Source organism: Rhodofomes roseus, assembly GCF_022264815.1.
Source record: "Rhodofomes roseus strain CIRM-BRFM 1785 chromosome Unknown C8Q71scaffold_7, whole genome shotgun sequence".
NCBI lineage: Eukaryota > Fungi > Basidiomycota > Agaricomycetes > Polyporales > Fomitopsidaceae > Rhodofomes > Rhodofomes roseus.
Window position 1 is genome coordinate 1327539 of NW_025952963.1, and position 25799 is coordinate 1353337.

Here is a 25799-nt window from a genome sequence, read left to right on the forward strand (position 1 = left end):
GCAATGGGAATTGGCCCGGCTGTGCTCTGCCGGTCTGCTTAAGGGCAGCAGCAAGTTGCTTGCTGACAAGGTCAATCACTTGACCGCCTCGTCGAACGTGCAGGGCGTCCCTGCGCTCCACGCATGCCTCAACCTTCAGTCCCCGACAAACTCAACCATCTCAATGAGGGAGCAGGAAGTCAGGGTATGCATAGCACCTCATGTTCTGTCAGTCATTATGCTGATTGAGTGTTCTCAGTTGCCATGGAAGGAACTTGACAAAGAGGAATATGCTCTCTGGAAAGATCCATACAGCTGTGTGGGTCACTCTGCTGATAACCCTGGATGGATTGGTGGGCGTGTGCACTTCACGGCAACACTTCAGTGCTCTTCACTTGGTAATTCTCCATTTGACATCAAACTTGAGTCACCAGCTATGGGCTCCTCGAATCGGTTTGCACGCCGGTTTGGTTCACATACATTCCTTCGTGTCCGGATACCTGATGATGTTAGATGGGAGGTTGACAGTAGTATCAGTGGCCCAGACAACCTCATTGCTTACTTTACACAGCCATTCATCATTCACCATTCAGTCTTTCGTTCATTTTATGCAAAAGATGGTCATGTTTTCCTCTTTCGTACTGTAGAGCGCTGGGATGGCAGCTCCATTACTGTACCTACTGTAGCACCAGGCTCTACTGCTGAGTTCACTGCAGAGGAGTTCCTATCCTGGCACAACAACCTCAATCACAACTTGGGACAGGTGAGCAAGATATTCATTCATGTTTATTTCCTCATTTGAAGTGCATTTGTAGAGTATGACAAAATGGGCTGCCCGGTTTGCTCTGGGGCTGTCCAATTCAGTTCCTGGTGTCCAGGTGAAGGAAGAATGCATCCAGGAAGTCAATGACATTGGTATGTAATATTTCATCCTCTTGTTGTGAAGTCAGGATTCATCATGTATCTTCAGTCTGTCCTGGCTTCAAGAGACAAGGCAAAGTGCCCAGTCAGATGGTCATGACAGATGGGTGTGGACTGACCTCCCACAATGTGTTGAGAGCACTCACACAGCAGCTGGGATGGCTTGATATACCCACTGCTGTTCAGATGCGCTTGGCTGGTGCAAAGGTATGTGTATGCTTATCTGGCTTGTTATGAGCTACTCAGCATGCCAAATATGGACCTAGGGCCTCCTGTTGACAGACCCTGCACACACAATGCCTAACACACCCTTCCATATCTCCCTCCGTCCATCTCAGATCAAGATTGACCTCTCAGGCTTGGGCAATCCCATTGACCCAGCAATGTTGACCATTGACATCATCAAGCCTTCCAGGCTGAGTACCCCCTCTCGTCTCTCAGAGGAAACCATCATCAACTTGGCAGAGAATGGGGTTCCACTCCAAGCCTTTGTCAAGCTGATGAAGGACGACTTGCAGGCAAGGGTGGATGGTCTCACACAATGGACCTCCCCTGCCTCTGTGTTTTCCCTGTACAGAAATGTTGGGATTGCTGAGTCTGTGACGACACAGAGGCTTGTCAGGGAGGCTGCTGGTACTGCTCGTGCAAAGGGCTATACCAGCCGTGATGTAGATGAGGGGAAGGATGAGGCCCTAGATGAGGATGGGCTGGACAACTTGGATGATGTGCTCAAGGAGCAGTCTGTTGCATGGTGGGCTGATCCAACTAGTGGATGCCCTTCTACCATTGCAGAGACTGCTCTTGTCCTGCTTGATTCTGGTTTCCTTCCTGACACATGCCCAGTGCTGGCCTCCAAGCTCAAGCATTGTGTCAAGATGGTAATCAAGTCTTGCAAGAATAAGTGCCATATTGCAGTTCCCATGTCATGTACAGCCTTTGTTGTACCAGGTGAGTTGTCAATTGACATATATGTATTATCTAACATGACCATTGTAGATCCCTGCAATGTACTGGAGCCCAATGAGGTCCATGTCAAGAGTTCATCCAGGAACTTACTGGACCAAGATGGCATGCAAACAGATCTAGTGCTAGGAGAGGTCTTGGTGAGTGTGTATGCTTTATCATGGACTTTATTCTCAATGCTTTCCTGCTAGGTTACTAGACATCCATGCAAATTGCCTACAGATGTCCAAAAGGTGAGTTCAAGTACCATGGTAGCATCTGAGGCTGAAGAATGCTGTAGGTCACTGCTGTGTATAGAGCAGAGCTCAGCAACTATGTAGATGTTGTTGTGGTATCAACAAAGAACCATCTCTATGATGGCCAGCCACTGAATCAACATCTAGCCAGTATGACTGGTGGAGGTGAGTCTGTTCACTTGTATCCCTACTGCTGGCTTCATGGAATGAATAGGTGACTATGATGGAGACACATTGGAGGTCTTCTGGGACCCATCTGTGGTCTCCTCATTCACCAATGCAAACCCAAAATATGCTCAAGAACCCAAGCAAGTCAAGGCTGTGCTCAGCAGAAATCCTGAGACAGTCCCACAATTTCTAGAGAGGACCTCAGGTTGCAGCAAGGCTGACAAACTTGCTGAGATGCAGAAGTACCTCCTTGGATCATTGCAAAATGTCTCCAGGGTTGGTACCTACTCCAACTGGTGGTTAGCCTCAGTGTACAAGAATGGGTACTCACATCCAGATACCATCTTCCTTGCATACATGTAAGTCTATCAATCTCAATGACCACTCTCACACCTTACTCAATGAGGTTTACAGGTTCACCAATGTCCTGGATGGAGCCAAGACAGGCATCACTGTCTCAAGAAAAGTCTTTGAGGAGCACAGGAAGGCATACAGTTCTCTCCCAATGCCCTGGACCCTCAGCCAGGGACCATCAAGGGGTAGGAATGAGCACATTGGCTCTGATGAAATCCCTGCCAAACGAAATCCAGAACTCCCACCTTTCACCCTAGAGCTCCTCCACCGCGAGCTCCAGAAGCAGTGCAACACTCTGGACAAGAGCCTCGACACCATCTTCCCCGAGAAGGAGCCAGGCACCACAGTACCCCTCGACGAGCACCTCGCCGCGCCATGGCAAGACACCGTCACACGCGCGCAGAAGATCGCGACGACGCGCGGGGACACCTGGATGCAGACGGAGCTTGACGCCATCGCCACGCACGTCGCCGTGGTGTACACGCAGCACATGGCGAAGGTGAAGAGCATGCACGGGCAGCGCCAGAGCCGCAGCCGGGCGAACAGCAAGAAGAGCAAGGGCGGCGCGTCGTTCACGGACCTCCCGATCGAACAGCGCCAGGACATCTTCCGCGAGCTCTCGCGGATGTTTGAGGACGGGCCGGCCACGCTCCCCGACGGCAGCGCGCTCCTGTGCTTCGACAAGCCCGCGATACGCAGGCTGCGCGCATCGTACGCGTACATACTCGACCGCGACCGCTCGCGGGGCGGGTGGTCGCGCTTCCCGTGGGACGTCGCGATGCGCACACTGTGCGAGATTAAGGTGGAGGCGCTAGGTGGTGGGAAGACGCTGATGGAGGAGTTTTACTACAAGATGACGATCCCTAGGTCATTCGTGAAAGGGACATGACGGCAAGGGAGGCAGACGGACTAACCCTCAACTCGAGTTGGGGTCACGCAAGCGTTCATAACGAGATATCAAACCGCTCTATATTCCAGCTTAATCAATGCAGGGAAAAACTTCTTCAACAAAACGTATAGCAACAACGACGGTTAAGGTTCAAATGTTTAAAGGGGTAACATGTCTTCGGCGAGCGGCAGGCAGCGGTATAGAGTACGGAACGGCGTGGAAGGGTAGTGTGTCTGTGGGGTAGGCGGCGAGGGGTACACAGAAGCAAAAGCAAGGAACCTAGAGGATGACGCAGCCGGAGCAGCACCCACCGACGCCGTCGTCGTCCTTGCCAGAGTACACGCCGGGTGCTGAAGGTGCGTTGGGCTGCACACCCGGGCGACCCGTTTGTTGTTCCTACGAAGGACTCGTCATGAAGAGTGCTACGTATAGCGCGACGGCGTACGTACCTTGTTGTACCGCCTGATCTCACGCACAAGGCTGCAGAACGCCTCGTCGACGTTGATCCTCTGCTTCGCGGACGTCTCGATGAACTTGCAGCCGAAGTGCTTCGCGAGGTCGCGGCCCTCTACGTGGGCCAGTAAGCAGACAGCCAGACGAAAGAACAGCAGTCAGGCGCACCGTTCATGCCCACCTGGCGCTCATACTCCAGATCGCTCTTGTTCGCGACGACGACGACGGGGAACGAGTCCTGGTCCTTGACACGCAAGATTTGTTGGTGGAATGTGCTGATTTCCTCGAACGACGGGCGTGACGTGATCGAGTAGACGAGCAGGAAGCCCTCGCCTGTGCGCATGTATTGCTCGCGCATCGCTCTGACGAACGAGTGTGGGTGGATGGTAGGTGACGGTCGAAAGATGGACGTACCCGTATTCTTCCTGACCCGCAGTATCGAGCACGTCCAGCAGAGCAACCTCATCGTCGATCACACATTGCTTCCGGTACGAGTCTGTGAGGGAGAAGACGTCAGCCAACCAGTCAAGAGCATCGTGTCGAAGGGCTCTGGAAGGACACGTCGGTATAGAAGGCATACAGCACGAGTACACGGAACGGGTGCATGACGATGGCAGAGGAAACGCAATAGCCCCCCGTATGGTGATACTACGGATAATCCGGCCTACGTACGGCAGGACCCCTATCAACTGGGAGAGGGTTGACCCCAATCCGGACAGGTTCCGACGATTTGAGGGAGGTATGCCTGATGCCATCCGGACAGAATTGACGTTCGTGCGGACGGAGGCCTGTGCCAGTATCCGGACATGGTTCCTCCAGCCCCGCAAGGCCTGTCCGGACGCCTCAACCGTCTATGTAGTGTCGCAACACAGCCTGTAGCTGACCACACGTCCGCTGCATGTGCGAGGTCGGCGTCATGGCTTCCCTCCAGGGATCTGACAGTGAATGCCGAGCAGCCATAGCGCGCTGTGCGCGACGGGGACGAGTGCTGGCATGATCATTGACCAATGGCCACCCCGTCCGCGCATCGTTGGTGTTCAGTTGCCCAACATCTACCATGAATTGCATGGCTGACGAGGCCTGATCCTGTATATACCACCAAGGCCTGATGAGCGGACAAGACTCGCCGAGGCCTGATTTTATCCGGACAGATTTGAGAGTCTGGCCTAGCAGACGCTCGCGAGCAGCATCAAGCGCGGTTCCGTTGACAATCCACCACCATCTTGGCAGGGAACCGTAGCGGCCCCGAGGAGCGAACAGCGCCGTCAAGTGCGCCGTCAGGAACCAACGCTGTCCTGTCCGCCCAGTCCACCTCATCTCCGTGTAGGTTGGCGCAGAAAGCCTCACGGACCGTCTCTTGGTCTGTGTGCTACAACTCGACATAACAGACGAAGCAAGTGGGGTACTGTCATGTGCGATCTCACCGCACATGCACACTGTGCAGTTGCGTCCGAGTCGCCTTCAACGCGCTGCCAACCCCTGTCACAGCACCAGGTCTCTCGACTACCCCAAGGCGTGTTATGAACAACAGACGCGCTTGTGAAGTCACCTTCACACCCATCGCGAACCAGTGACATAATGATGACGGCCAAGGGAAGAACTCACCCTCAATGGTCGGGTCGTACTCGTCCACGAAGTGACTCTGAATGAACTGGATCGTCAATGCAGACTTTCCGACACCTAGTGCACGATAAGACGAAGACTAGGAGCGAACATAGTGTCGACGTACCACCACCGCCGACGACGACGAGCTTGTACTCCCGCAAGAACTGTGCCTGTTCAGGTGCTCTGTTCAGAATGCCCTCTTCGCATCGTATAACGTTCTTACCCGAGACATAACTGCAAGATAGAAAGGAGAAGGGTGGAAGGAGCAGCGAGGGCGACGAGGAGGGGCGATCCGCTGTACTGGTCGCGGACGCACTTGTCCCTAAGTAGCCGGCACGTGCCAAACAAGGCCAAATGTCTCTCCCGGACACGCGCCTCCTCCTCCATCATCCCTCCCATCTCGCCCACATCTGTCCAACACAAACACGACACCTCTCCCACACGTCTGCCAGCTGCCCAGGATGGCTCTGTCCAGCACAGCGAGGTTGCGGGTACAGCTCAGGGCAACGGCGGAGGTGTGGACCCCGGAGGTCGAATTGTGGTCGCGAGAGGTTTCCTCGGTATGTCTGTACTCATTTGCGGTGCGCAATGTACCCTTGTTCGTAATACCATACACGTCTCGCGCTCCTGAGAACCGACAGAGGCTATGAGGGTCTCTTGACGCTCGACATGCGACACCACCGGTCCCAATCAATCTCTCCATGCTACTATTCGAGCTGCGATCTATAACACGATTCCTTTACGGTTTTGCAGGGGTCTCCGTCAGCAGAGAGGTCTTGATACCGTCTCTCGACACCGCGATCTCGCTGACTATCATATGCTCGCCCTAGTTGGTCACACTGTTCGTGCTGGAACTGCAGTGTGCAGGTCCCCACCCTCGATGGTCACCAGCGATGGTCATCTGAGGATGGTACTCCTAGAATCACAATCATGCTCAGGCCTGACTGCTCTGCTGGTCGATATGAGCCGGTACGGAATTTACACCGAGATGGATGTCTGCTCTGATTGTGCGGACAAGGACTGAACGCTGAAGACATCTCTTACGCCTCGTTTCGTGATGCGGGCAAAGCGCCATGATGAAGACATGAGAACCACTGTGCCTCCTTCCCTTCCGCGCCCTGTGCATGGCCGCGAACTCAAGTGAGCTGCAGTCGTAGCATACCAACAGCCCATCCAACATCGGCCCGGCCAGTCACTTCCTAGCGGCGGAAAGAACGCTAGCAGTCAAGTTGTGCAGCATGTCCCAGTTATTGACTCGGGACACGCGTACTGCGCTATCACAATACACGTCAGTGTTCTCACTGTTGACGCAACCTTGAGCTTTGACCGAGTTGCTGATTGGTCTCAGGCGGCACGGGCTACATACCACAGTGAATGCCTTCTCTGATCATTTGGGGCGAGGACTCAACACTGCTCATCGAAGATGTCTCTCTTGTTCTGGCAAGGCAGACGCCTTCATCATATTCTCTTGATGCAGAGCTTGTCAGCCCCGTTGGGAACCTCTAGCTGTGGAAGGATCGTGAGCAATTGTGCATTGTGCTATGTAACCCATTTTTCATTCTACCCACACGCTTGAACTTCATCATCTCACCGCGCGCCAGCTCATGATGGACACTTGTATTCGCACTTAGGAGTCAGCTATCCCAAACCGACAGGCCTCCGCATCTAGTCTGCACAGAGGCGGAGTGTATCGATCTCAATGTTCCCTTCAAGGCCAACCCTGTGGTCTCTCTGTCTCCACTTGATACTCCCGGAGCTGCGATCTTTGGTGCGAATCATCATTATCTCTCGCTCAGCGAAGCCCATGTCGGCGGACGGGCCTTGATACCGTCTTCGCGATGCGGTCTCGTCGACTGTCGTACCGTATGTTCCCTCTGTTCGACGCCTCGTCAGATGTACTGAAATTCGTGCTCAGAATTACGGCATTGAGGACCTCACCCTCGATAATCACCAGTGATCGTCATCTCAAGATGCTACTCCAGAATCATGTCCAGGTCTGAGTGCTCAGCGCTCAGCAGCTCAGGATTGATCTCAGCCGGCACGGCCTATACCCCGAGGTGACCGTCTTCCCTGATCGTGCGGACGCATACTGGGTAATGCCTACTCAAGACACAGACACGCACCTCGTATTCTCGTGATACGGGTCGATGGAGATGGGATACCCGCCATACCTCGAGCTCAAGCGAACCGCGGTCTCAGCATACTATCGACCCGATTAGCTCACTTGGCCATGGAAGGATCGCTGGCAGTCAAGTTGTGCGCCTGCTGCTCCATCTCCACTCCACCCGCACCCCGGCACATTCTCTGTCATCGCGTCCCAGCGACCGACGGGACATGCGTACTGTGTCTTCGGTTCCGGTTGGGACTCAATGATAGCAAAATAGCAAATACATACATATGATACGCGGGTGCATATGACCAAGTACGTATTGACAGCCTACATCTATATTCTACACCGATACAAGTCCTCCAGTCTACACAGATCAGCGATATAATACAGTAGTGAGTGTGAGTGGTGTGTCCGACGTGACGAAGCGTGCAACGGCAAAAGTAACAAGAAAGACAGGCGGGGGAATGGAATAGAACGAACGCGCGACGACCTTACAAAGGAATGCACCATACATGTACCCAAGATCAAATGTACTCACTCTGCGAGACAAAGTCGGCGTTCCTTGACGAATATCTCGCAGGCGGCTTGCGCCCCCCCAAGAGCGGGACGCCCCCGTCGCCCACCAAGCTGACTGTCGACGGTGACTTGAGCGACCCCATGCTCGGCGTGCGCGCAGACAGCACCTCTGCGGGCGGCCGCGTCGAGTTGGCATTCGCCGACGAGGCACTGGGACGCACGACACTGACGTTCGGCGCGCGTGGCCCGCGGATGCCGTTGCTAGACCGCGAGCGCGGGAGTGCACTAAGCGTGCCGGTGGGCTTGTCGGGCATGATGCCTCCACGAAGGGGTGGGGCCGACTGGGCGCCGCTCGTCGCTGTGCTCGAACGTGCACTCGAAGGCATTCCCATTCTGAACACTGGGATGGCGGAACCGGACTGTGAGCTGCTCGACACGACAGGCGGGGCGCTGCTGGTAGTGCTACCGCCGGAGAGCGGCGAGGGCGTGTGCCTCTTCATCTGTGCGCCTGCTGCGACGTCCTCACAAGCCGCCCGCAGTGCCCTCGGGTTGTGTGGGAGCCCGCGGAAACTTGTCGACGCGATGGAGGGCACCCTACTGCTCTGGCTATGCATGGCCCCGTTCGACGGGACGGACGCGCGCAGGGCTGCAGTGGCCGACTCACGCGCGGGAATTGTCTGGAGCGATATTAGGCTGTTCGTCGCGCTGGGGTTCGTCCGCGTCGTCGCGCTAGCGCTCTTGGGTTGCGCGGAGCTCATAGCGGCGAACTGGGGTTGTGGGTCGGCTTCCGGGTCAACGAGTGAGGCGGGCCGGGAGATGCAGATGAGAGCAGCGCTGTGCGGGGGCGAGGTGATCACGGGGTGCGCGGCCTCTTGATGGACGATACGAGCTTCTGGAGACCGCTCCGATGCATCAGTGGCCTTGGGACCGACAATGGTGACGGTCGGCAGTATGCGAGGGGTCCTGAGTGGCTCCTCCAAAGGTGGCGGTTTGTGGCGGGTAGTAGGGGGTTTGCCATTGCCATCGGAGTGAGGCAGGCCGAGGGGCGTAGGTCGAGGAGATCCAGGGAGAAATATCTTGGAATGTTGCCAATGCACCGGCCTAGGCGCAGTGATGGCTCGCGGGAAGAAATACGGTGAAGACGTGTTGTCCGGAGTCTGCGGTCTGGAGCTGCGCTTGGACGGGGACGACGGCCTCAGTGCAGCCATCGCGCTACTCAAGTCAATGCGCGACCTCCGCCGGGACGAGACGTGCGCGACGGGTGGGGCGGTGAGGTACCCGTCCGCGAACGTGTCGGCCTTACATGTCGAGTCGAAGCTGAGTGAGGCATTGTGGCTGCTGAACAACGACTTGGCGGGCGGATCGACGGGCGAGGAGCTCGGCGCGAAGAAGCTCTCAGAGTCGGCGTTCTGTGGGTTGCTGAGCACGCAGCCCTTGATGAAGGGCGCGATGATACGGAGAGTGTTCAGCAGGATAGCCGCGTTCGCAAAACCTGTGAAAGGTAATGAGCTGAGCTGCATCGATACAGAGACGAGACGGTTACCTAGCATGCCGACAGTGGAATCACCGAAGACGTGTAGCCAGAAGGGAAGAGTTTGGTTCCCCGCAACTTCCAACAAGACGGACACCATGTCTGCGAAGTTCAACACGATGAAAGCTATAGTGCAATGGGGCTAGGTATGAGAGCAATTGTGAGTCAATCGTTCCACGAACCGACTGGGTACCTGAGAGGCAACTATCACTTGGCATCCAACAGCAGAGTAAGGTCAGGCTAACACTCACAACAACAGGCTTCTTGCGACGGTCAAGATGAAATGCTGATACTTTGGGTCCGTGCCGTCCATATCCAACGAACGCTTGCGATCCTCGGTGCGGAAGTTCAGTCTTAACCCGCTACTCGTGGAAATGGTCCCGCGCAAGACAAGGTACACTAGAGTGTAGAACAGCAATGACGCGGAGATCGCAAGGAGAACCTAGCGTGTATGTCCAGTGGAGTCAATACTGAGTCTCTGACAGGCAAAAGGATACGCACGGGAATGACTTGAAAGAACAGTTGAAGGGCAGGGTACGCCAGCGAGATCCCGCAGGCCATACCATCGAAACCATATAACAACCCAAGATCGCCGTCATTGATCATGGCTGGAATGATACCTGAGACGTTCCTCAGTCAGGCGCCTTCGTGAAGTCTATAGAGCCAAAGGTTACTGACTCATGACGGCTGCTATCGACCAACCCGACACAACGGCCACCCCGCAAAGCCAATCAGGCAAACGACGACGGCACGCAAGCGTGGTGAAGGTATGGATGGCGATGGCGGACGTGAAGTAAGAACTGCCTGTCATGCTGAACTGCTTGATGAACCCTGCGAACGTTATGCAATGTCGATCGTGTGGGGCGCTGGATGCAAATACTCTTACTCACCTTGTGCCGTACAAAGCGCATCTATCAAGAAGTATCGTCAGTGAGAGATTTCAAATGCAGCGGTCAGTGGCATACCGGATCGGACGCCGCCCAGCTGAATCCAATGGGCGTTGAACATCAGCGCAATACTCGTCAAGAAGTTGCTGAGCAACAGCGACACAGTGTAGGCGCCCAATTGCGTCTGGAAAAAGGTGCGCTGTTCTTGAGCTTGTTGGCGTCCCCCTGGTCGCTTCGCCAGGAATGCATGTAGAGAAAGACGGGCAACATATGCGAGGAATCCGCCAACGGCCAAGATAGACACACTAGCGAAGACGATCACGGCCTGTTGGGCATTCGCTTGAGCTGGTCAAAGGATCATCGCTGAAGATTGACTCACCACCAGTGAAGCAGCCTCCGATGAGGAGTATCTCCCCGGCAGCCTTCCAGATACTCCACCAAACACCCGCATGGTCGAAGAAGTGTCAGTGTAAAATGAACATACAATACGAGTACCAAGGAGTTTGAGGAGGTCTGTCCCCGACAAGGCCGTCCTGTGCACAAACAGCGAAGAACTGCCGACGATGCCCTGCGTCTGGCGAGAAGGTGCCTAGAACTAGACGACAGGAACCTGCCTGGAAGAACGAATATAAAACAAAAGCGGTCAGCCACCAGCGCAAACGTAGTTGCGTCGAGACCGAGCGGGAAGAGCTCAACCGCGCGGGGCTTCATAGCGAGTTCAGTGGCCTGGATGGCAGTACCATGGCGGTGCATCATGAGATGTGTCCGGCGTGACTGACGTGTATGGGAACCTACGATGGAGTGGCTGGCAGTGCGTCGCAGACTTATCGAAGCGCCCATCGCGGGCGTGCAGCGTCGGTATAGACACGCGTTGCGCGCCCCGACGCATGCGTCTTACTATCCATTCATTCGGTTGTAGTACAACAAACCTACATGTAGTCGTCAAAGTGAATAAAGATAGGATGATCAAACAAAGGGATGACATCACGTCAACCGCGCTACTTTGCAGCGAAGAACTTGGCTATGCCACCGGATTGTTTTGGTTTCCTCTTCTTCGTCCCTGGTTGTGTTTGTTCGCCAGAAGACGGTCGAAACTTGCGAGGGGAGCCCACGGAGTCGCCGAGCTCCTTGGAAAGCTCCTGAGCATAATGAAAGTCGGTATGTTCCACGCGCAACGCCTCGAGCGCCTCTTTCACGATCACCTGTTCCAGTCCATCACCCACCAAGTCTCCGGGAAGGGATATGCGCTTGCCACATTCGTTGCACACGAAGTATGTGGCACGGTCAGGGACAGCTTCGCCGTCGCTGCCACTCTTGCGCCGTACAAGGTCCCGCCTGGCGTCCTGTGCATCATCGTGCGAGTCCCTCTTGCGTTTGACAGGGGTGTCCGTACCCTGGGCCTCCTTCGACGTCGAAGGTGGCTTGAGGAAGGCATCGATGCTGCGCTGTCCAACCTCCATAACCCCGACCCCCGTAAACCCGAGGGCGACATTCGTGATCTTCAAAGGCGTCGTCCGGGAGTTATCAGTGCCGACCAGCTCCTTCCAGAGCTTATCTCCTGCAGATGCGATCACGTCGACGGATGCATCGCGTGTGAATGGGAACGCAGCCTGCTTTGACCGCGACGCGTCATAGCCTTAGCAATGACGACAAAGTATCAGGATGAACAGGAAGGCGCAGAGACAAACTGAGGCAACGCACTCTGTCGGGCATGTAGCACCAGCGTCTTTGGCCATAGCGCAGGCATCTCTTCCCTGGCCTCGCGCAGGCGTAGCGCCAACTCCGCTGCAAGCACTCTGATCCAGTGGGGACCCTGCGACGCCTTCATGATTGGGTTGGGAAGGTTCTTCGATGCCATCATACTCTTGTTGACGGCCGACTTTTCCTTGACTTGTCGTGAAACAGTCAGCGGAGGCGCGCGATTTGCGGAGTGAGAATGAAGAGTATCCATACCTTCGGACCGATCTATACCCCTGGTGATGAGGACCGCGGTCAACGCCTCCGTACCATTGTCTATACCAGACTACACATACCGGAGGATTTCATAAACCCAGATAGACTCTTCTCCGAATTTGCGTTGCATCTCCTCTGTGATCAAGCAATATGAGGTTCGGTAGTATCATAGCCGTGATAATCGACCAACTGGCCTAGAGAAATGCTCCTAACGGAGCGTGAGTGCCGATAGCGCGCGTCTTGCGAAGACACTTACAACAAGTCACCGACAGTAGACGCTTCGTACTCTTCGGCAATAGCTTTCCCCAGCTTTCCTCCGAGAAATCGAATCTAGTGATCGAGATGTCAGACGTTTCGGAGCTGTCGACCATCTGGCGTGGCGCTACCTTCTGGAATGGCAAGGGCCTGAGGTAATTCGGAATTGCTGCGTTGCGCAGGATGCTCTGTCATGTACAACATATATATTGCATTGCATTGCACCATGAAACATTCGTACCTGGCTGTTAGGCTTCTTGTATGATGCGGTAAGCTGTTCGGCACGTCAATGTAGTGTTCCTTACGCGTAGATTTCAGAGCGCACTACCTTGGCTAGAAACTTATTCCTCGCGATGCCCTGGCGCGAGTGTGACTAGATGCACGAGCGTCTGAAGAGCGACTACTCACCGCGGACGTCGTGTACCCCACTTTCATGTGGATGTCGTGGCGAATCTTGCCCATCAGCTCAGCAGCGATGGCGAGTGCAACATCATGCCAGGTTGTTGAGTCATCGCCGTTGTCGATGCCTTCACTATCGTCATAAGAGATGCCTTGGTCGCCTGGAGCGTCCACAGCTATCACAGAATTCACTGGCGATGGCGCGTTCACAGGTAATACCGTCCCTAGACCGTCCCACATGATAGGCGGTGGCGGCGGAAGAGGACTATCCGCGCCGTTCGGTGCGTCTGCAGGTACTTGTGAAAGATAGGGGTATCGTCGAAGAATTTCTTCCCGAACCGGTCGAGTAAAGTCGATGAACGCCTCGTCTATGGAAGCCTTCTCTACAACGTGTATGATTGACTCGGTTCGGACATAGCCCATACGTGAGTACATACCGATCTCACCAGAAGGCAGGCCTTCTTGAAACATGCGGATGACCTTCATGCTTTCTCGTCTGTAGTGATCCAATGATACCTGCGCGAGCCGATGAGAACAAAGAATGGTCGCTGTCAACAAGACAAGCGGGATAGGATGTGGCGGAGAAATTTCTCGTCCCTGCACTCCTTCGCTTCCCCATGTTCGATGACCATGCACAAAACTCACTTTATGCGTCGACGTATCGGGATTCTCCCAGTATCCGGGCTCCTTCTCCCCTTCCTTGTAGGTCGCAACATGCACCACGACTAGCTCCGGGCACTTCTTCTTCGCCTCTTTGATCTTCTCCATTCTCGTGATTCCAAACTTCCGTGCAGGATAGTTCACGGCGATGAGGGAATCCCACTGCTGGACTACCAGAGGCCGCGAAGGATCGATCCCAAGGCGGATCTGCTCGCACGCTGCGTAGAATGCATCGCTATCGCATAATGCTATAACGCGCAATGGGTCTTTTACGCCGAGGTTCCGTGAGTGTAGCAGCCGATAAGTGATCATGGGGTTGAGGTCGTAGAAGTCGGCTTCTGAGTTGGTGGCCTTCCCCTTGCCTTTCCATGAGACAGGTTTTGCGCTGACAGTAGAGGTCATCGGGCGTTATATGGTCGCACGTTTTGAGTGGGCTTCTTGTCGGCCGGAATGGAGTCGAGCAACAAGCTACAGAAGAACAGCTTCGACGGAGACCTGGCGCGCTCTGATCTGTCGCGGCACGCCTAGTAACACCCGCGCAGGTGAGTCGAGACAAGAGTCCAGGAGGCAATGCAGCACCTGCAGGCTGACGATGAGCTATGCAGTATTCGTGGTCCGCCGCCTGGACGCAGATGGATGGTAGAATGATGGTGGGTGGGATGAAGGCTTCACCGACCGGCGAGCCACAGACGTGTGTAAACGCGACCACGTGATTGCCTCAGCGTCATCCTACTCGGGTGTCCATGGCGTATGTACTGTGTGACGCCGCGTATTCTGAGCAAAAGCGTTGTTCACGCATGAATGAACGGTGAAGAAATTGCAACGCGAGAAAAGTCAGCATATGATAGATACAATCCGAGGCTACAAAAAGACAGCTCAAAGCGTGTATCAGTCGGTACATGATTAAATATCAGTGAAAATGTCTGAGATTGAAATGTTGAACAGACGACTCCACGATACTCGTACAACACGACGCTGCGAACATACCACCGAGTTTCAAGCACTGCCTTCCGACTCGGGACTGCCTGTGTCAATGCCCAAGGGACTCCTGACTGTTGCTCTCTTCGACACATGTTGAGGCAGCCTCGATGGGTCACCCTCAGGCTCTGTGACCACATCATCAGTCCTCGCCTCCTCCTCCCTGGCACGTTTCTTGCCACGACTTGTCTGGCTGCCTGCAGAAGAGTCATTGCCGTCGCGCGGAATCTTGAACGGAAGAGCCTGAGCGTGGTCATTCTCTGGCCAGGACGCATCCGCGAGGGCTTCATCGAACAAGTCCAAGACGCTCTCGTAGGTGAGAGGGGTAATGCTCGAAACCCCATCCCATGGTATGTTCCGAAGACAGAGGACCTTGTACTTGTGAACGAGAGTAGTCAGTGGCTTGTTGCCTTCGACCTCCCAGTCCATGGGACCAGTGAGGAACCCTCGTTTATTCTCTGCGCTGTCGTAATCGGTGCTAGCACCAAAAATGCGGATGTAAAGCTGGTAGGCCGGATAGCAAGTATGTCGCGTGTGCCGCAACACCATGCACAGCAAGAGCCAAAACACGGATTCTAGGTCATGGCGAATGTCGTGGGCAACGTAGCTGCAGAGGATTTCGATAGCCATGTAAAGCAGAGTCCCCTGATAGGAAGACGGTTAGCCCAAGCAATGGTCATGAACATAGATGAGCGTACAGTTTGCTCCTTCATCCTCATCCTCATCTTCCATGCCTCCCGCTCGGCTTCGTTGCCCAAGTCTTTTCCGTCCTCTTTCTTGCATAAGAGGAGAGGTATCTCCTTCTCCGGCGGTGCCGGACGCGTACGATGAGGCAAATTCTTGTTGTATTCCTCGACAGCCTGCTTCCAAGCGTTCTCATCGATCTGTTCATAGCCCGCGTGCTTGAGCGCAGTCTTCCAGTCAAAGGCGTAATCAAGATCGAGCAGGAAGCCAACGAAAACATGGATCCATCCGTCGTAGATCATGACATTGCCTTCACTTATATCCCGGTGTATGATACCTTGCTGAAACAACTGTCGATGCCCTGGCATACACGAGTGAGCGACACTGGCCACGAACTGGATGTAACGATGAGTCACTTACCAATAACAACGTCTCGTAGTGCCTCCACAAGCTCTCTTGTTGACCTGAACTCGCATAGAGGCCGACCGGTCGTCTTCATCACGACCCGCATGTGGCTTCGTTCGTTGTAGTTGGCCTTGTTCGCATCTCTTAACCAGCCACAGATCGTACGGTGATACACATCGTACGCAGGCGGGTGGTCCACGCCGCTAGCAAGGGCGTCTATGGCGTCGTCGCTTACCTCCAGTGGTGAATCACTCTGCTTTGAAAGGAGCTTGGCAGCCTCGCGCGCACCGAGGTCATCCGAAAACGTCACGCTCGGAAGCCCATACAGCTCTGAGGCAGCAGCATCGAGTTTAGCCTCTGCTTCGAGTTCATCGAAGTCTTCCGAGCGTATGGGGCAGCCTTGGTCATCCAGTTTGAAACCGCCATCCGGCAACGTCGGTTTGTCCTCGTCGTTGCGGTGCAGGAAAACGTAATCGGCGATGTTCGCCCACCACGGTCGATTTTGAGGGTCGAACGCATGCCGCAGGCAATCGTACAGCGCGTCTTCACGGTCACGAGCGAGTTGCCTCCAAGCCTCCTTGATCACGAGGGGCTCCCACGTCCCTTCCTCGAATGCGTCCCAGACCGCCGTCGAACGCGAGAATAGCCGAGGATTCATGAAACGGAGTCGGTAGAGCAGGTACCTCGTCGCCCCTGCCTCCGAGCCGTCTTTGTTGTACCTTATGACCGTCATCCACCGACAAGCCTGCTTCTCATCCTCCGTAAGGCGATCCTTCCCTGCTTCTGCACACTTCTCATCGGCCAGCTCGACTTCCTCCTCCGTGACGGGCTGAAGTGACGGATCCGCGCCAAGAACCATACGAACAAGGGGTGCGTTGGCTCGACCCCTATCGTGTTCTCGGTGGTGGCAGAAACGCCAGAGCAGTTCATGGAGAGGCGATGGATCATTCTTGTAGTTGAACGCCCTTGAGACGACACATGCCGCATGGTCAAACCGATAGATCCTAGCTGTGTCACAGTAAATGCCGATGATGTACACGTAGAGCATCCCATGCGTCAGCATGAGGTTCCGCGCACTCTTTGCGATCTGCGTGAGTACGCCTGTTGCCTCATCGCTGTACTTCACCCCGTACACCCCGATTGGATCCTCGCCTCTTGTCGGCTTCACTTCGATGGCCATTGCGATCCGACGCCACTTCGACTGCCATCCTTCATCCGCCTCGGCCGGAAACGACATGAGAATGTCTGGCAATGTATAGTTGTGTTCGTATTCCCAAGCCGAGTATGGAAACCGCACAGAGCGTTTGCTCCCGACGGCGAATCGAGGTCTGCGCGCGGGCTTAAATTTTCGAACGATGCTGTCAAGGCCCTTGATCTGGTGATGTGGCCGAAGTCAGTCATGCGGACAGTGTAGTTGAGGGACCAGACATACAATTTCCGGGTACATCTTAGTCTCCTCTCCTGTCGTAGGGACAGTTTCGAAAGGGGTCGCTGGGTCATCCCATGGGCGCGCAGCACGAGATGCGGCCTCGCATGGAACATAGGCGTCGAAAAACTCGACCAGATTCTTGTTGAATAAGTTTACTTTGTCATCAATTTCGGCCGCCCAAGGGTCCTCATCGACTTCGCTTGTCCCGGTGCCAGATTTACGAGAGTGCATTGTGTCGTACATGTCGGATGAGGAAGGCATGCCGAGACAACCAGAGGAACCGCTAGATCCTCCAGTGCAGGACCCAGAGGACTGAGAAGACGAGGACATGGACGTTCGAGGCGACATCGCTGTGTGTTATATACTGAGATAATATCAGTCAGTGTGAAAGGTTTCGGTGAAGAGAAGGGTCACCGTTGGGACAATGCACAAGGGAGTATCCTTCTTTGGTACAGCCCGTTGCTATAAGCCCGAAATGGATGCGTGTCGGTGAGTCGAGACCCAGAGGCGGTGTCTGCTTTGTCTTTTTCCCGACGAATATGGTAGGCAAGGCGGGTCTTCGTAAGCTCGAAGTGGCTGTGCGGTGATCCAGTCCGTCGCGTGGACGCAGGTGAAGGTTGGGAGGAAGCGCTGTGGCTTCAGCGAGGCAAGCCACAGACGCGTGTAACGCGGTCACGTGTTTGTGGCTAAATCATCTCGATCTCATTCAAGCACGTCCGACCACCGTATCGTTTATATCTTAGACATCTGACAGAAGCGCAGATGTAGATGCACAAATTCACTGAACCAGACTTACACCCGAGACCTGAGGAAGCCTGCCGAAGCGTCGCACCACGAGGTGACAGCGCCGGCTTGGATGATTTGTGGGCTGTCCAGTTACACCCAGGTTACACCGATATGAATTGCCGTTCCATACGAGCTGTCTTGTCAGGGGCGACGATTGTCGCACGGACGCCCGAGTCGACAACACAAAGGTGTCGCCCGGGTGACTTGGGCTCCAGCCCACGATAGTGAAGGGACATTCTCCTTGAAACCAGAGGCCGGTCCGAGCAGTATCGCGTCTCAGGCAAGATGGCTACTCTCTCCTTCGCTCTCCATTACCGACCTCGATCATTGACGCAACTACACCGCCGCTGTCCATACAGCCGTGCGATTCCGACCGCGGATTGAGAACCCGATCTATATAACACCATTGGCTCTCTCTCTATTGATTACTGGTACACACAAACAGATCTCAAACGCACAGAGCCCCTCAGGCGGGACACCCTCCACACATCCCATGGCCGCATCCCCAACAGCTCGCGACACCGAAGCCCCAAGTCCTCAATATCAGCGACACGATACTCACCACACCCTCACCGAGGACGAAGCCGCTCGCGATGATGATCAGCTTGATCCCGCCCTTCTCGCGGCCGACCCGAGTGTAGTACACGTGCTCGACGATCCCTCCGATCAGGCGGGCGATGGAGAAGGACGGCGTGTTGAGGAATCCGATGGCGAAAGCGACGCCAGACGGGATCCACTTAGCGTACGGCAGGCCTTGACGTTGAGCGTATGCCTTCACAGCTGCAATGGCCCCGAAGATGACCGCGAAGATCACCATGAACTCGCTGCTTTTCGCCGGCAACTCACCGTCGCCTGCGTCGATGCATGAGATGGGCGAGGACAATTACTAGACCAAAGGTGGGAAACATACGGAGAAGACGCGCAAGTCCGAGCCACACATACGCCGTGGGTGCCGGGAAATAAGGGCCCGGAATCTCGTATGCGCGCTGGTAGAGCGTGTACGCTGTGGTCGTTACGACGATGGACAGCAGCGACCCCAACAGCTGGCCAAAAAACTGTGCGCGAGGAGACGCGCGTATGAGATGCCCCGTCTTCAAGTCCTGCATCAAGTCGCCCGCTCTGGGGCGCATACTCAGCACAATGAGACGACCAAGAACCAGAACACTCACTGTTGCGCACCAGCCTCTGCGACACCACCAGCAATGATGTTCGCAACAATGTTGCCAGGCTGTATCCACGCAAAGAACAGCTGGCTGATCTTGCCGAGGCCGCTGACGGGGTTCAAGTCCGTCTCCCCAAGAGCGCGTACACTGCGCGACGACATCAGGCCACCAAACTGTCTGCAGGACAATCACACAGGCACGCACCCAAGGACGCTGAGCAAGCCACCCATCACGTAGCCGATGAACGTCGCCCACGGCTTGATGCCCTCGTCGCCAAACACCGCCCACACGAGGAGCGTCCCGAAGACGACACTCCCACCGAGGCCCCAGGCGACCCAGCGCATCGGTACAAGCCTATCGGGTGACTCTATTTCCTTGTCATCCATGAGTACGGCATCCGCGTCGCGCAGCACAATCGCGCCGCGCCAGACCTTCTTGTAGAGGACTTCGGCGATGACGGGAACAAGCGAAACCAGGCTGTCTGCGCACATGATAGCGAGCGACACCCAGAGGATCCACCCGCGCGAGCCAGTTGTCATGTCACCAACTGGTCCTGGAGCCCAACCGGAGTGTTTTGCGACAGGTGAGAGGATGGCCCAGCCGACCAACATGCCCTATGAGGTATCTAGTGGTGAATGTTACCGAGGCACGTACAACTCACAAGGTTCATACTAAGGGTGGTCGGAAAGCCCATAATAATACCTACAACGATGGTGAATTCTGGGATCAAGGACACTAAGTATCAGGACTTGCCTTGCCCGATATATGATAGGCTCGGAGTGAACGTCCATAGCCACTCACTGGCCAAGTGGGTGCCGAATAAGGGGATGGAAAAGACCACTGGGAAGAAGTACGCGGTCAGCTGAAATCAAACGTCAGTTCCCTTTGTGCAAGCTCAACAGATGTGCACCGCTACTGACAGTCATGACACCAGAGGCTGCAAAACTCCATATGAGAGCATTCCAGGTTTCCTGCGGCGCCACATCGACGACTTCGGGCTCTGCAACCGGATGTTCCTCCTCGAGGGGCATTCCCGGTGTATCAGGATCCGGGATGCCCTGAGCTTCCTCGGTGTCCAGCTCGCGATACCCATGGCGCTGTCTGACTGTTTGGGTGGTATCTGGAGGGGGAATCTGATGCAAGACGGAGATAAGCTGCGCGGTAGCCGTTCCAGACGGAAACGCAAGTTGCTCCTCGATGATCTGGTACGTGGGACATCAGAGGCGGTCCGGACGATCTTACGAGCAGACTCACTACTTGCTTGCGTATTGGCGGAGACAAGAAAACGCTAGAAGGTATTTGTATTAGATACGAAGAGTATGCAGGGGAGGGTTCTCACCCGAAGAATGCGACTGCGAGCGACCAGCCAACCGCGTCCAGCCATGAGAGATGTAGGGCAGGGACACCGTCGCGTTCCTCATCTAGTAGTCCTAGTGCAGGCAGAATACCGACGAATCCCGCTGCCAGGGGCATCTGTGTGGAAGAGGTCAGATGAAACCAGGTGGGGGAACGTAAACGTACCGTGCCAGTTGCGACCGCGATCGTTTGCAGTACGACGTTCTCCTGCGGGGTCATGGGTGTAGGGAAGAATTTGGACACAAGGAAGCCAATCAGCGCAGACTGAAGGGACATCCTAAGCGGAGGTCAACACCCGCCCCGCTTCCCTCAAGCAGACCATGAGTAATAGTGCGTACATGCTAATCCATCCTGTCTGCAAGCCGAAGTAGAGGTTCGTGAAGCATAGGAGGCACCCGATCAGCAGACCGAAGAATGCTACCCGGAACTGACGATCGTAGACATTTCATCAGGATGAAACACATCTGTAGGGACATGACGACGAACCGTAAACTCCTGTTGCCCTCCGTCGAGCGTTCCCGCACCGCGCCGCGCCTGCCGACGAAGCCACCTGGACCGAATGTCAGTGATTCTTCCGACTTCGAGCATAGTGGGGTGAACACGCACTTGACCCGCGTGCCTATGCTCATGGTAACTGTACACTCTCGTCTGCCCGTCGCATAGGCTGGGGGTAAGTTCGCGGCGCTGAGGATGTGGTATGTGAGGACGAGTGTGAGTGGGCCGGGGACTCGGAAGCGCGCGCGTTACTCATTCCGGGCAGCGCGTCTTGGCACGTGCTACGCGCAATCGAGTCTGTTCATGAAGCGGCAAGCCACCGCCAAGTCCGAGTCACCGCTCACTTGGTAGCGTGGCAGTAGTGACTCGCAATACAGCACGACGCTGTTCGTTTGCAAAGCATGACTGTGTCTACGTATTCTTCTTTATGGGCCCATCGTGATGGCGGATTGAGCGTGTCCATGCACCGTGACCATAGCTGGGGGACACCGGTACTTCGATTGAAGTCCCTATCTTTCAGCCATATACATCAGTACAACTGGGTCGTCGACAAGTTGATTGGCTTGAGTGTGTCGGTGTGATGAGCACAGGATACCGTCATGGCCGTCCAGGAAGCAAGTAACACATACATATACAATACATGCATACAGAGAACTTCTTCGGCCTCTGACACCAATGACGATCGCCTTCGTAACATCATCTCACATTCGATCCTCCCAAGCCCGTGCTTCTCCTCATCGAGCCAAGGTTCGACGAGCCCTCCCCACGATCATCCGAGGTGAACGCCGCGCGTCGTCCAAACCCGCCTCCAGACTCCCGCGGCGGCTGCTCAAACGCGGCGGACGGTGACGCGCGGAACAGCCGGTCGTGTTCCCAGTCATATGCGCTCGGGCGTGGCTGGACGCGCTCTCGCTGGCCACGGTTGAAGAGGTACGTGCCGAGCCCGCCGAGTGCAGCGCCCGTCCAGAAGCCCGGCATGGGGTTCACACCAGGTGTCGACCCGGTGGGGTACTTGGTGTACGGAGGCGGCGCATCGTGAGTGCCTGGACTGTGATCTCCGTTACTGCCGAACCACCCGGAGCCCGGCCCAGTGTCTGGAGGACGGGGGCGTGAGCCAGACGACGACGAACTGCCTGTCCGGCTGGTGAAGCAGGACTTGAGGAAGCTGTACAGAATGAGGAGGAGACAGGCCGTCCAGACGATTGTGAACACTGCAGCAGACGGGTTCTCGCGCGCCGCTGCATGAAACCCATGTGTGAGATGCCTGTATATATATGCCGAAGGTCGCCACCGCACGCACCTGCAATCCAATTCAGAATCCGAGAGTGATGGCGGTGGTGTTCGTCGGGTCGACGCAGGGCATCAGGGATCTGCACAAGTCGGTATTCGAGACCGCAAGACCCTACAGCAACGGGACTACGTTCAGCACATTCTGCCACTTCTATAGCGATAAGTCGCACCTTTCAAGACGTACGGATCGCCAGGACCACTCCATCCCTCGCATGACACCTCGACCCTTCCGAAGCGCAGGGCCTCCGGGAGGTCCGCTTCGCACTAGGAGCCATCTACGTGAGCTAGCTCCCCAGCCTTTCATGGGCTTATGCTCACCTTCCAGTCCACTTCGGTACCATGGCCGCCGGCATTCGTGCACCGCACGACGTCTGGCTCGTACAACCTGCATGCTTTGCCCACGCACGTGAGCTGAGGTACCGGGTCGCCTCTCTTTGACAGCGTCAATGCGTCCTTGTAAAACGTCAGTGACGGGATGCGCTCGAGCGCGACCTTCGAAAGCATCTTGGACATGGCCGCCGGGTCTTCAGATCTCTAGAGCCTGTTCGAGGAGCAAGACGAGAAGACGATGGCGAAGGAGAACCTCGGGTCGCTGGAGAGTTGATCGCGCACCCGCAGATGATATTCAGTAGCAAGTTCTGGACGCGACACGACTGCCTAGGCGGTTAAGCTAACGTGGAGCAACGTGTAGTCACCCTGCCAATCTAAATGGACACGGCGACCCCTTCCCAAGGCAGTGGACGCACGCCAGCTTTCTAGACGGCCTCTACAAGTTGAGCATTTCCTGAAGGTTGGCAACTCGCATACAGAGGGGATAGCTCAAACTGAAGTCCTTGGTCACGCTGTCGGTACGAACGAGGCTCGTGATATCGGCGTACGCGCCTGTGGCTGCATCGACTCGGAGGCCGCCGCTCAAGCGCTCTGCCATGGTCTCGGACTCCTATGTACATGTCGCAATGCACATCCTAGGCTGTTTGGGTTCGGTCGAATATACGCTCGCCCTTCTTTCTATACAACGACTGTATATGTACAGACGGGCAGCACTTGTTTCTCACCATTCACCCATGTTTAGCGTACTTTCACTCTCAGTCTCTTGTGTAAGCAAACGACTAGGTACAATCAAGCAGTGCATCGTAATGCTTTTGGGTCGGAGCGACGCGCCCCGCAGACAGCTCCACCACCTCACGATAGGTTATCCGGGCGAAGGGAGCGCACAACCTTGCCTGCAAACGAGCGCATTCAGCACACCACACGTCGCAAGACGAACGTCAAACGACAACGTACCAGCTCTCCAGATCTCCTGGTCGTCGATCTCCTTCAGCTCCTTCGCGAGGTCCTCGCGGTACGTCGACCGGCCGTTGAACTCGAGGCTGCGGCGCGTCTCCGTGCCGTTGCGCACGCTCTCGTAGAGCTTCTCGAACAGCGGCGTGTTCGTCTCCTCGAACGCCTTGGCCCAGTCGAGCGCGCCGCGACGCGCAGTCGTCGAGCACGCGTTGTACATGTAGTCCATGCTGCAGAGGAATCGTCAGCGGAGCTGCGGGTGGCACGACGGGGAGACGCCGTACCCGCGCTGGCCGATCAGGGGGTAGAGCGACTGCGTCGCCTCCTCAACGGTCTCGTTGAAGGCTTCAGACGGCGTGTGGCCGTTGGCACGGAGCACCTTGTACTGCGCGCAGAAGAGGCCCTGGATGGCGCCCATGAGCTGCACACATCTACGTCAGCTAACTTCTCACAACTGGGCTACAGGAGACAAGTCACGTACCACACCACGCTCACCGTACAGGTCAGAGTACACCTCCTTCTCGAAGGTCGTCTCGTACATGTAGCCCGAGCCGACCGCCACGCCGAGCGCAACAGCCTTCTCCTTGGCCTTACCCGTGACGTCCTGCCAGACAGCCACACTCGAGTTGATGCCGCGGCCCTCCTTGAAGAGCGTGCGCACTGTGCGGCCGGAGCCCTTCGGCGCGACGAGGATGACGTCGACGTCCTTCGGGGGAACGACGTGCGTGTCGTCCTTGTACACAACCGAGAAGCCGTGCGAGAAGTAGAGCGTCTTGCCCTTAGTGATCAGCGGTGCGATCGTCGGCCACGTCTGCGACTGCGCCGCGTCCGAGAGCAGGTTCATGACGATCGTCCCGCGCTTGATCGCCTCCTCGATCGGGAAGAGCGTCTGACCCGGCACCCAGCCGTCCTCCTGCGCCTGCTTCCAGCTCTCGCCGCCTTCGCGGACACCGACGATGACGTTCATGCCGTTGTCGCGTGCGTTCAATCCCTGGCCGTGGCCCTGCGAGCCGTAGCCGATCAGGGCGAGCGTGTCGTTCTTGAAGTAGTCCTGGAGCTTGGCGAGCGGCCAGTCGCTGCGCTCGTACACAACCTCGTCGGTACCGGCGAAGTTGAGGGTCTTCACGCCACGCGCACCCTAAAGGCAGCCAGCGTCAGTGGCTTGTCATAATTTTGACCACAAACGAGTGTATGCTGCGGCAATGGATGAGGGGTTGTACTATTGCTCGAGCGTGCTGTGACCGGTCTGCTATTCACGCGTACTCTCAGTGCGCTGGCGGGATAACAGGTTCTGCAGACGCGTGAACGTATCGAGCTGGCAACAGGAGCCATGTATACGACAGGGGAGCAGTCGTGTCACGGCGCAATAGTCAGGGCACAACCAAGTATGCTCGACGCAGAGCTTCTGTCAAACGCCCACCTCGGTAGCTGTGTCCCCGTGTCTCGACGAGTGAGACGGAGAATTCACGCACTATTTCGCACGGAGCACCTGAACAGGAATACACGTTCAAGACGCGTTACCAGGCCTGTTCGAACGGCTGTGACAGGGTGGCTTGGAGGTCCTCCAGCCACCACAGGTCAAGATACTGTGCCAGTACCCTCATCGCGTACAACCCGCCTCTCTGCGTCACGCATACTTCCGTACTACCTCGGGGGAGGTGCAGAGACACAATGGAGTTCAGGCTGTCCAAAAAAACCCAGACTCACCGTGACCGAGGTCCTCTTCGCCGACGTAGCAGCCGCGGTCTTCGCAAGGACAGAGTACGCCGCACTCTGGGAGGGCTTGGCGACCGCCTGCACGGCGACGCGAGGAGCACGGCGAGCGGCGCGAAGAGCAGAGCGGGCGACGAAGGAGGCCATGGTGGTTGTGGGGAAAGCTGGGGCCCGGCGAGTCAAGCCAACTCAGTTTTGAGGCGAAGCGCTCGAGTCACACACACTATGGGCGCTTCGTATTCCATTGACAAAATCAAAGTGCCGCCACAATTCATCCATAGTTCGGCAGTTCTATTGAACGCTGCAGCGTCCATACCAATGTATCGACGGAGTGTCGAGG

General features: G+C 55.8%; 8 protein-coding genes across 8 annotated transcripts; 1 reads left to right on the forward strand and 7 right to left on the reverse strand.

Moving 5' to 3' along the window:
* Nucleotides 1-217: 217 nt before the first annotated feature.
* Nucleotides 218-3510, forward strand: C8Q71DRAFT_705710 (RNA dependent RNA polymerase-domain-containing protein; the record flags this gene model as incomplete). Its single annotated transcript, XM_047920458.1, has 9 exons — nucleotides 218-742; nucleotides 795-894; nucleotides 950-1107; nucleotides 1167-1848; nucleotides 1897-2003; nucleotides 2055-2096; nucleotides 2144-2264; nucleotides 2314-2626; nucleotides 2682-3510. The coding sequence occupies 9 exons, from the start codon at nucleotides 218-220 to the stop codon at nucleotides 3508-3510; spliced, it is 2877 nt and encodes a 958-aa protein (XP_047780591.1).
* Nucleotides 3511-3789: 279 nt separating this feature from the next.
* C8Q71DRAFT_856609 (ras protein) lies at nucleotides 3790-5800 on the reverse strand (the record flags this gene model as incomplete). Its single annotated transcript, XM_047927323.1, has 7 exons — nucleotides 3790-3906; nucleotides 3960-4078; nucleotides 4132-4325; nucleotides 4378-4459; nucleotides 5569-5643; nucleotides 5693-5738; nucleotides 5792-5800. The coding sequence occupies 7 exons, from the start codon at nucleotides 5798-5800 to the stop codon at nucleotides 3790-3792; spliced, it is 642 nt and encodes a 213-aa protein (XP_047780592.1).
* A 2085-nt stretch (nucleotides 5801-7885) lies between these two features.
* On the reverse strand, nucleotides 7886-11302 carry C8Q71DRAFT_541576 (uncharacterized protein). The gene is made up of 9 exons (XM_047919233.1): nucleotides 10992-11302; nucleotides 10691-10937; nucleotides 10616-10636; nucleotides 10404-10556; nucleotides 10227-10345; nucleotides 9977-10167; nucleotides 9908-9918; nucleotides 9738-9851; nucleotides 7886-9686 (listed from the first exon to the last, which is right to left on the reverse strand). The coding sequence occupies exons 1-9, from the start codon at nucleotides 11061-11063 to the stop codon at nucleotides 8203-8205; spliced, it is 2412 nt and encodes an 803-aa protein (XP_047780593.1). The 5' UTR covers nucleotides 11064-11302; the 3' UTR covers nucleotides 7886-8202.
* Nucleotides 11303-11610: 308 nt separating this feature from the next.
* C8Q71DRAFT_705605 (DNA/RNA polymerase) lies at nucleotides 11611-14281 on the reverse strand (the record flags this gene model as incomplete). The annotated part of the gene is made up of 12 exons (XM_047920451.1): nucleotides 11611-12248; nucleotides 12314-12502; nucleotides 12566-12585; nucleotides 12646-12695; nucleotides 12752-12773; nucleotides 12822-12895; nucleotides 12952-13008; nucleotides 13062-13094; nucleotides 13149-13178; nucleotides 13229-13602; nucleotides 13657-13735; nucleotides 13865-14281. The coding sequence occupies 12 exons, from the start codon at nucleotides 14279-14281 to the stop codon at nucleotides 11611-11613; spliced, it is 1983 nt and encodes a 660-aa protein (XP_047780594.1).
* Nucleotides 14282-14714: 433 nt separating this feature from the next.
* C8Q71DRAFT_832958 (uncharacterized protein) lies at nucleotides 14715-17999 on the reverse strand. Its single transcript, XM_047926390.1, has 5 exons — nucleotides 17790-17999; nucleotides 17379-17739; nucleotides 15962-17321; nucleotides 15556-15902; nucleotides 14715-15502 (listed from the first exon to the last, which is right to left on the reverse strand). Exons 2-5 carry the CDS (start codon nucleotides 17721-17723, stop codon nucleotides 14876-14878), a joined length of 2679 nt encoding a protein of 892 aa, XP_047780595.1. The 5' UTR covers nucleotides 17724-17739; nucleotides 17790-17999; the 3' UTR covers nucleotides 14715-14875.
* Nucleotides 18000-18539: 540 nt separating this feature from the next.
* C8Q71DRAFT_752457 (OPT oligopeptide transporter protein-domain-containing protein) lies at nucleotides 18540-21396 on the reverse strand. The gene is made up of 13 exons (XM_047923374.1): nucleotides 21287-21396; nucleotides 21167-21230; nucleotides 21019-21107; nucleotides 20846-20957; nucleotides 20664-20797; nucleotides 20579-20612; nucleotides 20245-20526; nucleotides 20078-20186; nucleotides 19986-20026; nucleotides 19529-19938; nucleotides 19331-19471; nucleotides 19072-19280; nucleotides 18540-19013 (listed from the first exon to the last, which is right to left on the reverse strand). The coding sequence occupies exons 1-13, from the start codon at nucleotides 21307-21309 to the stop codon at nucleotides 18628-18630; spliced, it is 2034 nt and encodes a 677-aa protein (XP_047780596.1). The 5' UTR covers nucleotides 21310-21396; the 3' UTR covers nucleotides 18540-18627.
* Nucleotides 21397-21659: 263 nt separating this feature from the next.
* On the reverse strand, nucleotides 21660-23295 carry C8Q71DRAFT_807720 (uncharacterized protein). Its single transcript, XM_047926013.1, has 4 exons — nucleotides 22784-23295; nucleotides 22636-22729; nucleotides 22476-22577; nucleotides 21660-22413 (listed from the first exon to the last, which is right to left on the reverse strand). The coding sequence occupies exons 1-4, from the start codon at nucleotides 22976-22978 to the stop codon at nucleotides 21872-21874; spliced, it is 933 nt and encodes a 310-aa protein (XP_047780597.1). The 5' UTR covers nucleotides 22979-23295; the 3' UTR covers nucleotides 21660-21871.
* A 101-nt stretch (nucleotides 23296-23396) lies between these two features.
* C8Q71DRAFT_752462 (uncharacterized protein) lies at nucleotides 23397-25696 on the reverse strand. The gene is made up of 5 exons (XM_047923375.1): nucleotides 25454-25696; nucleotides 24228-24884; nucleotides 24031-24167; nucleotides 23750-23976; nucleotides 23397-23688 (listed from the first exon to the last, which is right to left on the reverse strand). The coding sequence occupies exons 1-5, from the start codon at nucleotides 25604-25606 to the stop codon at nucleotides 23648-23650; spliced, it is 1215 nt and encodes a 404-aa protein (XP_047780598.1). The 5' UTR covers nucleotides 25607-25696; the 3' UTR covers nucleotides 23397-23647.
* Nucleotides 25697-25799: the final 103 nt, after the last annotated feature.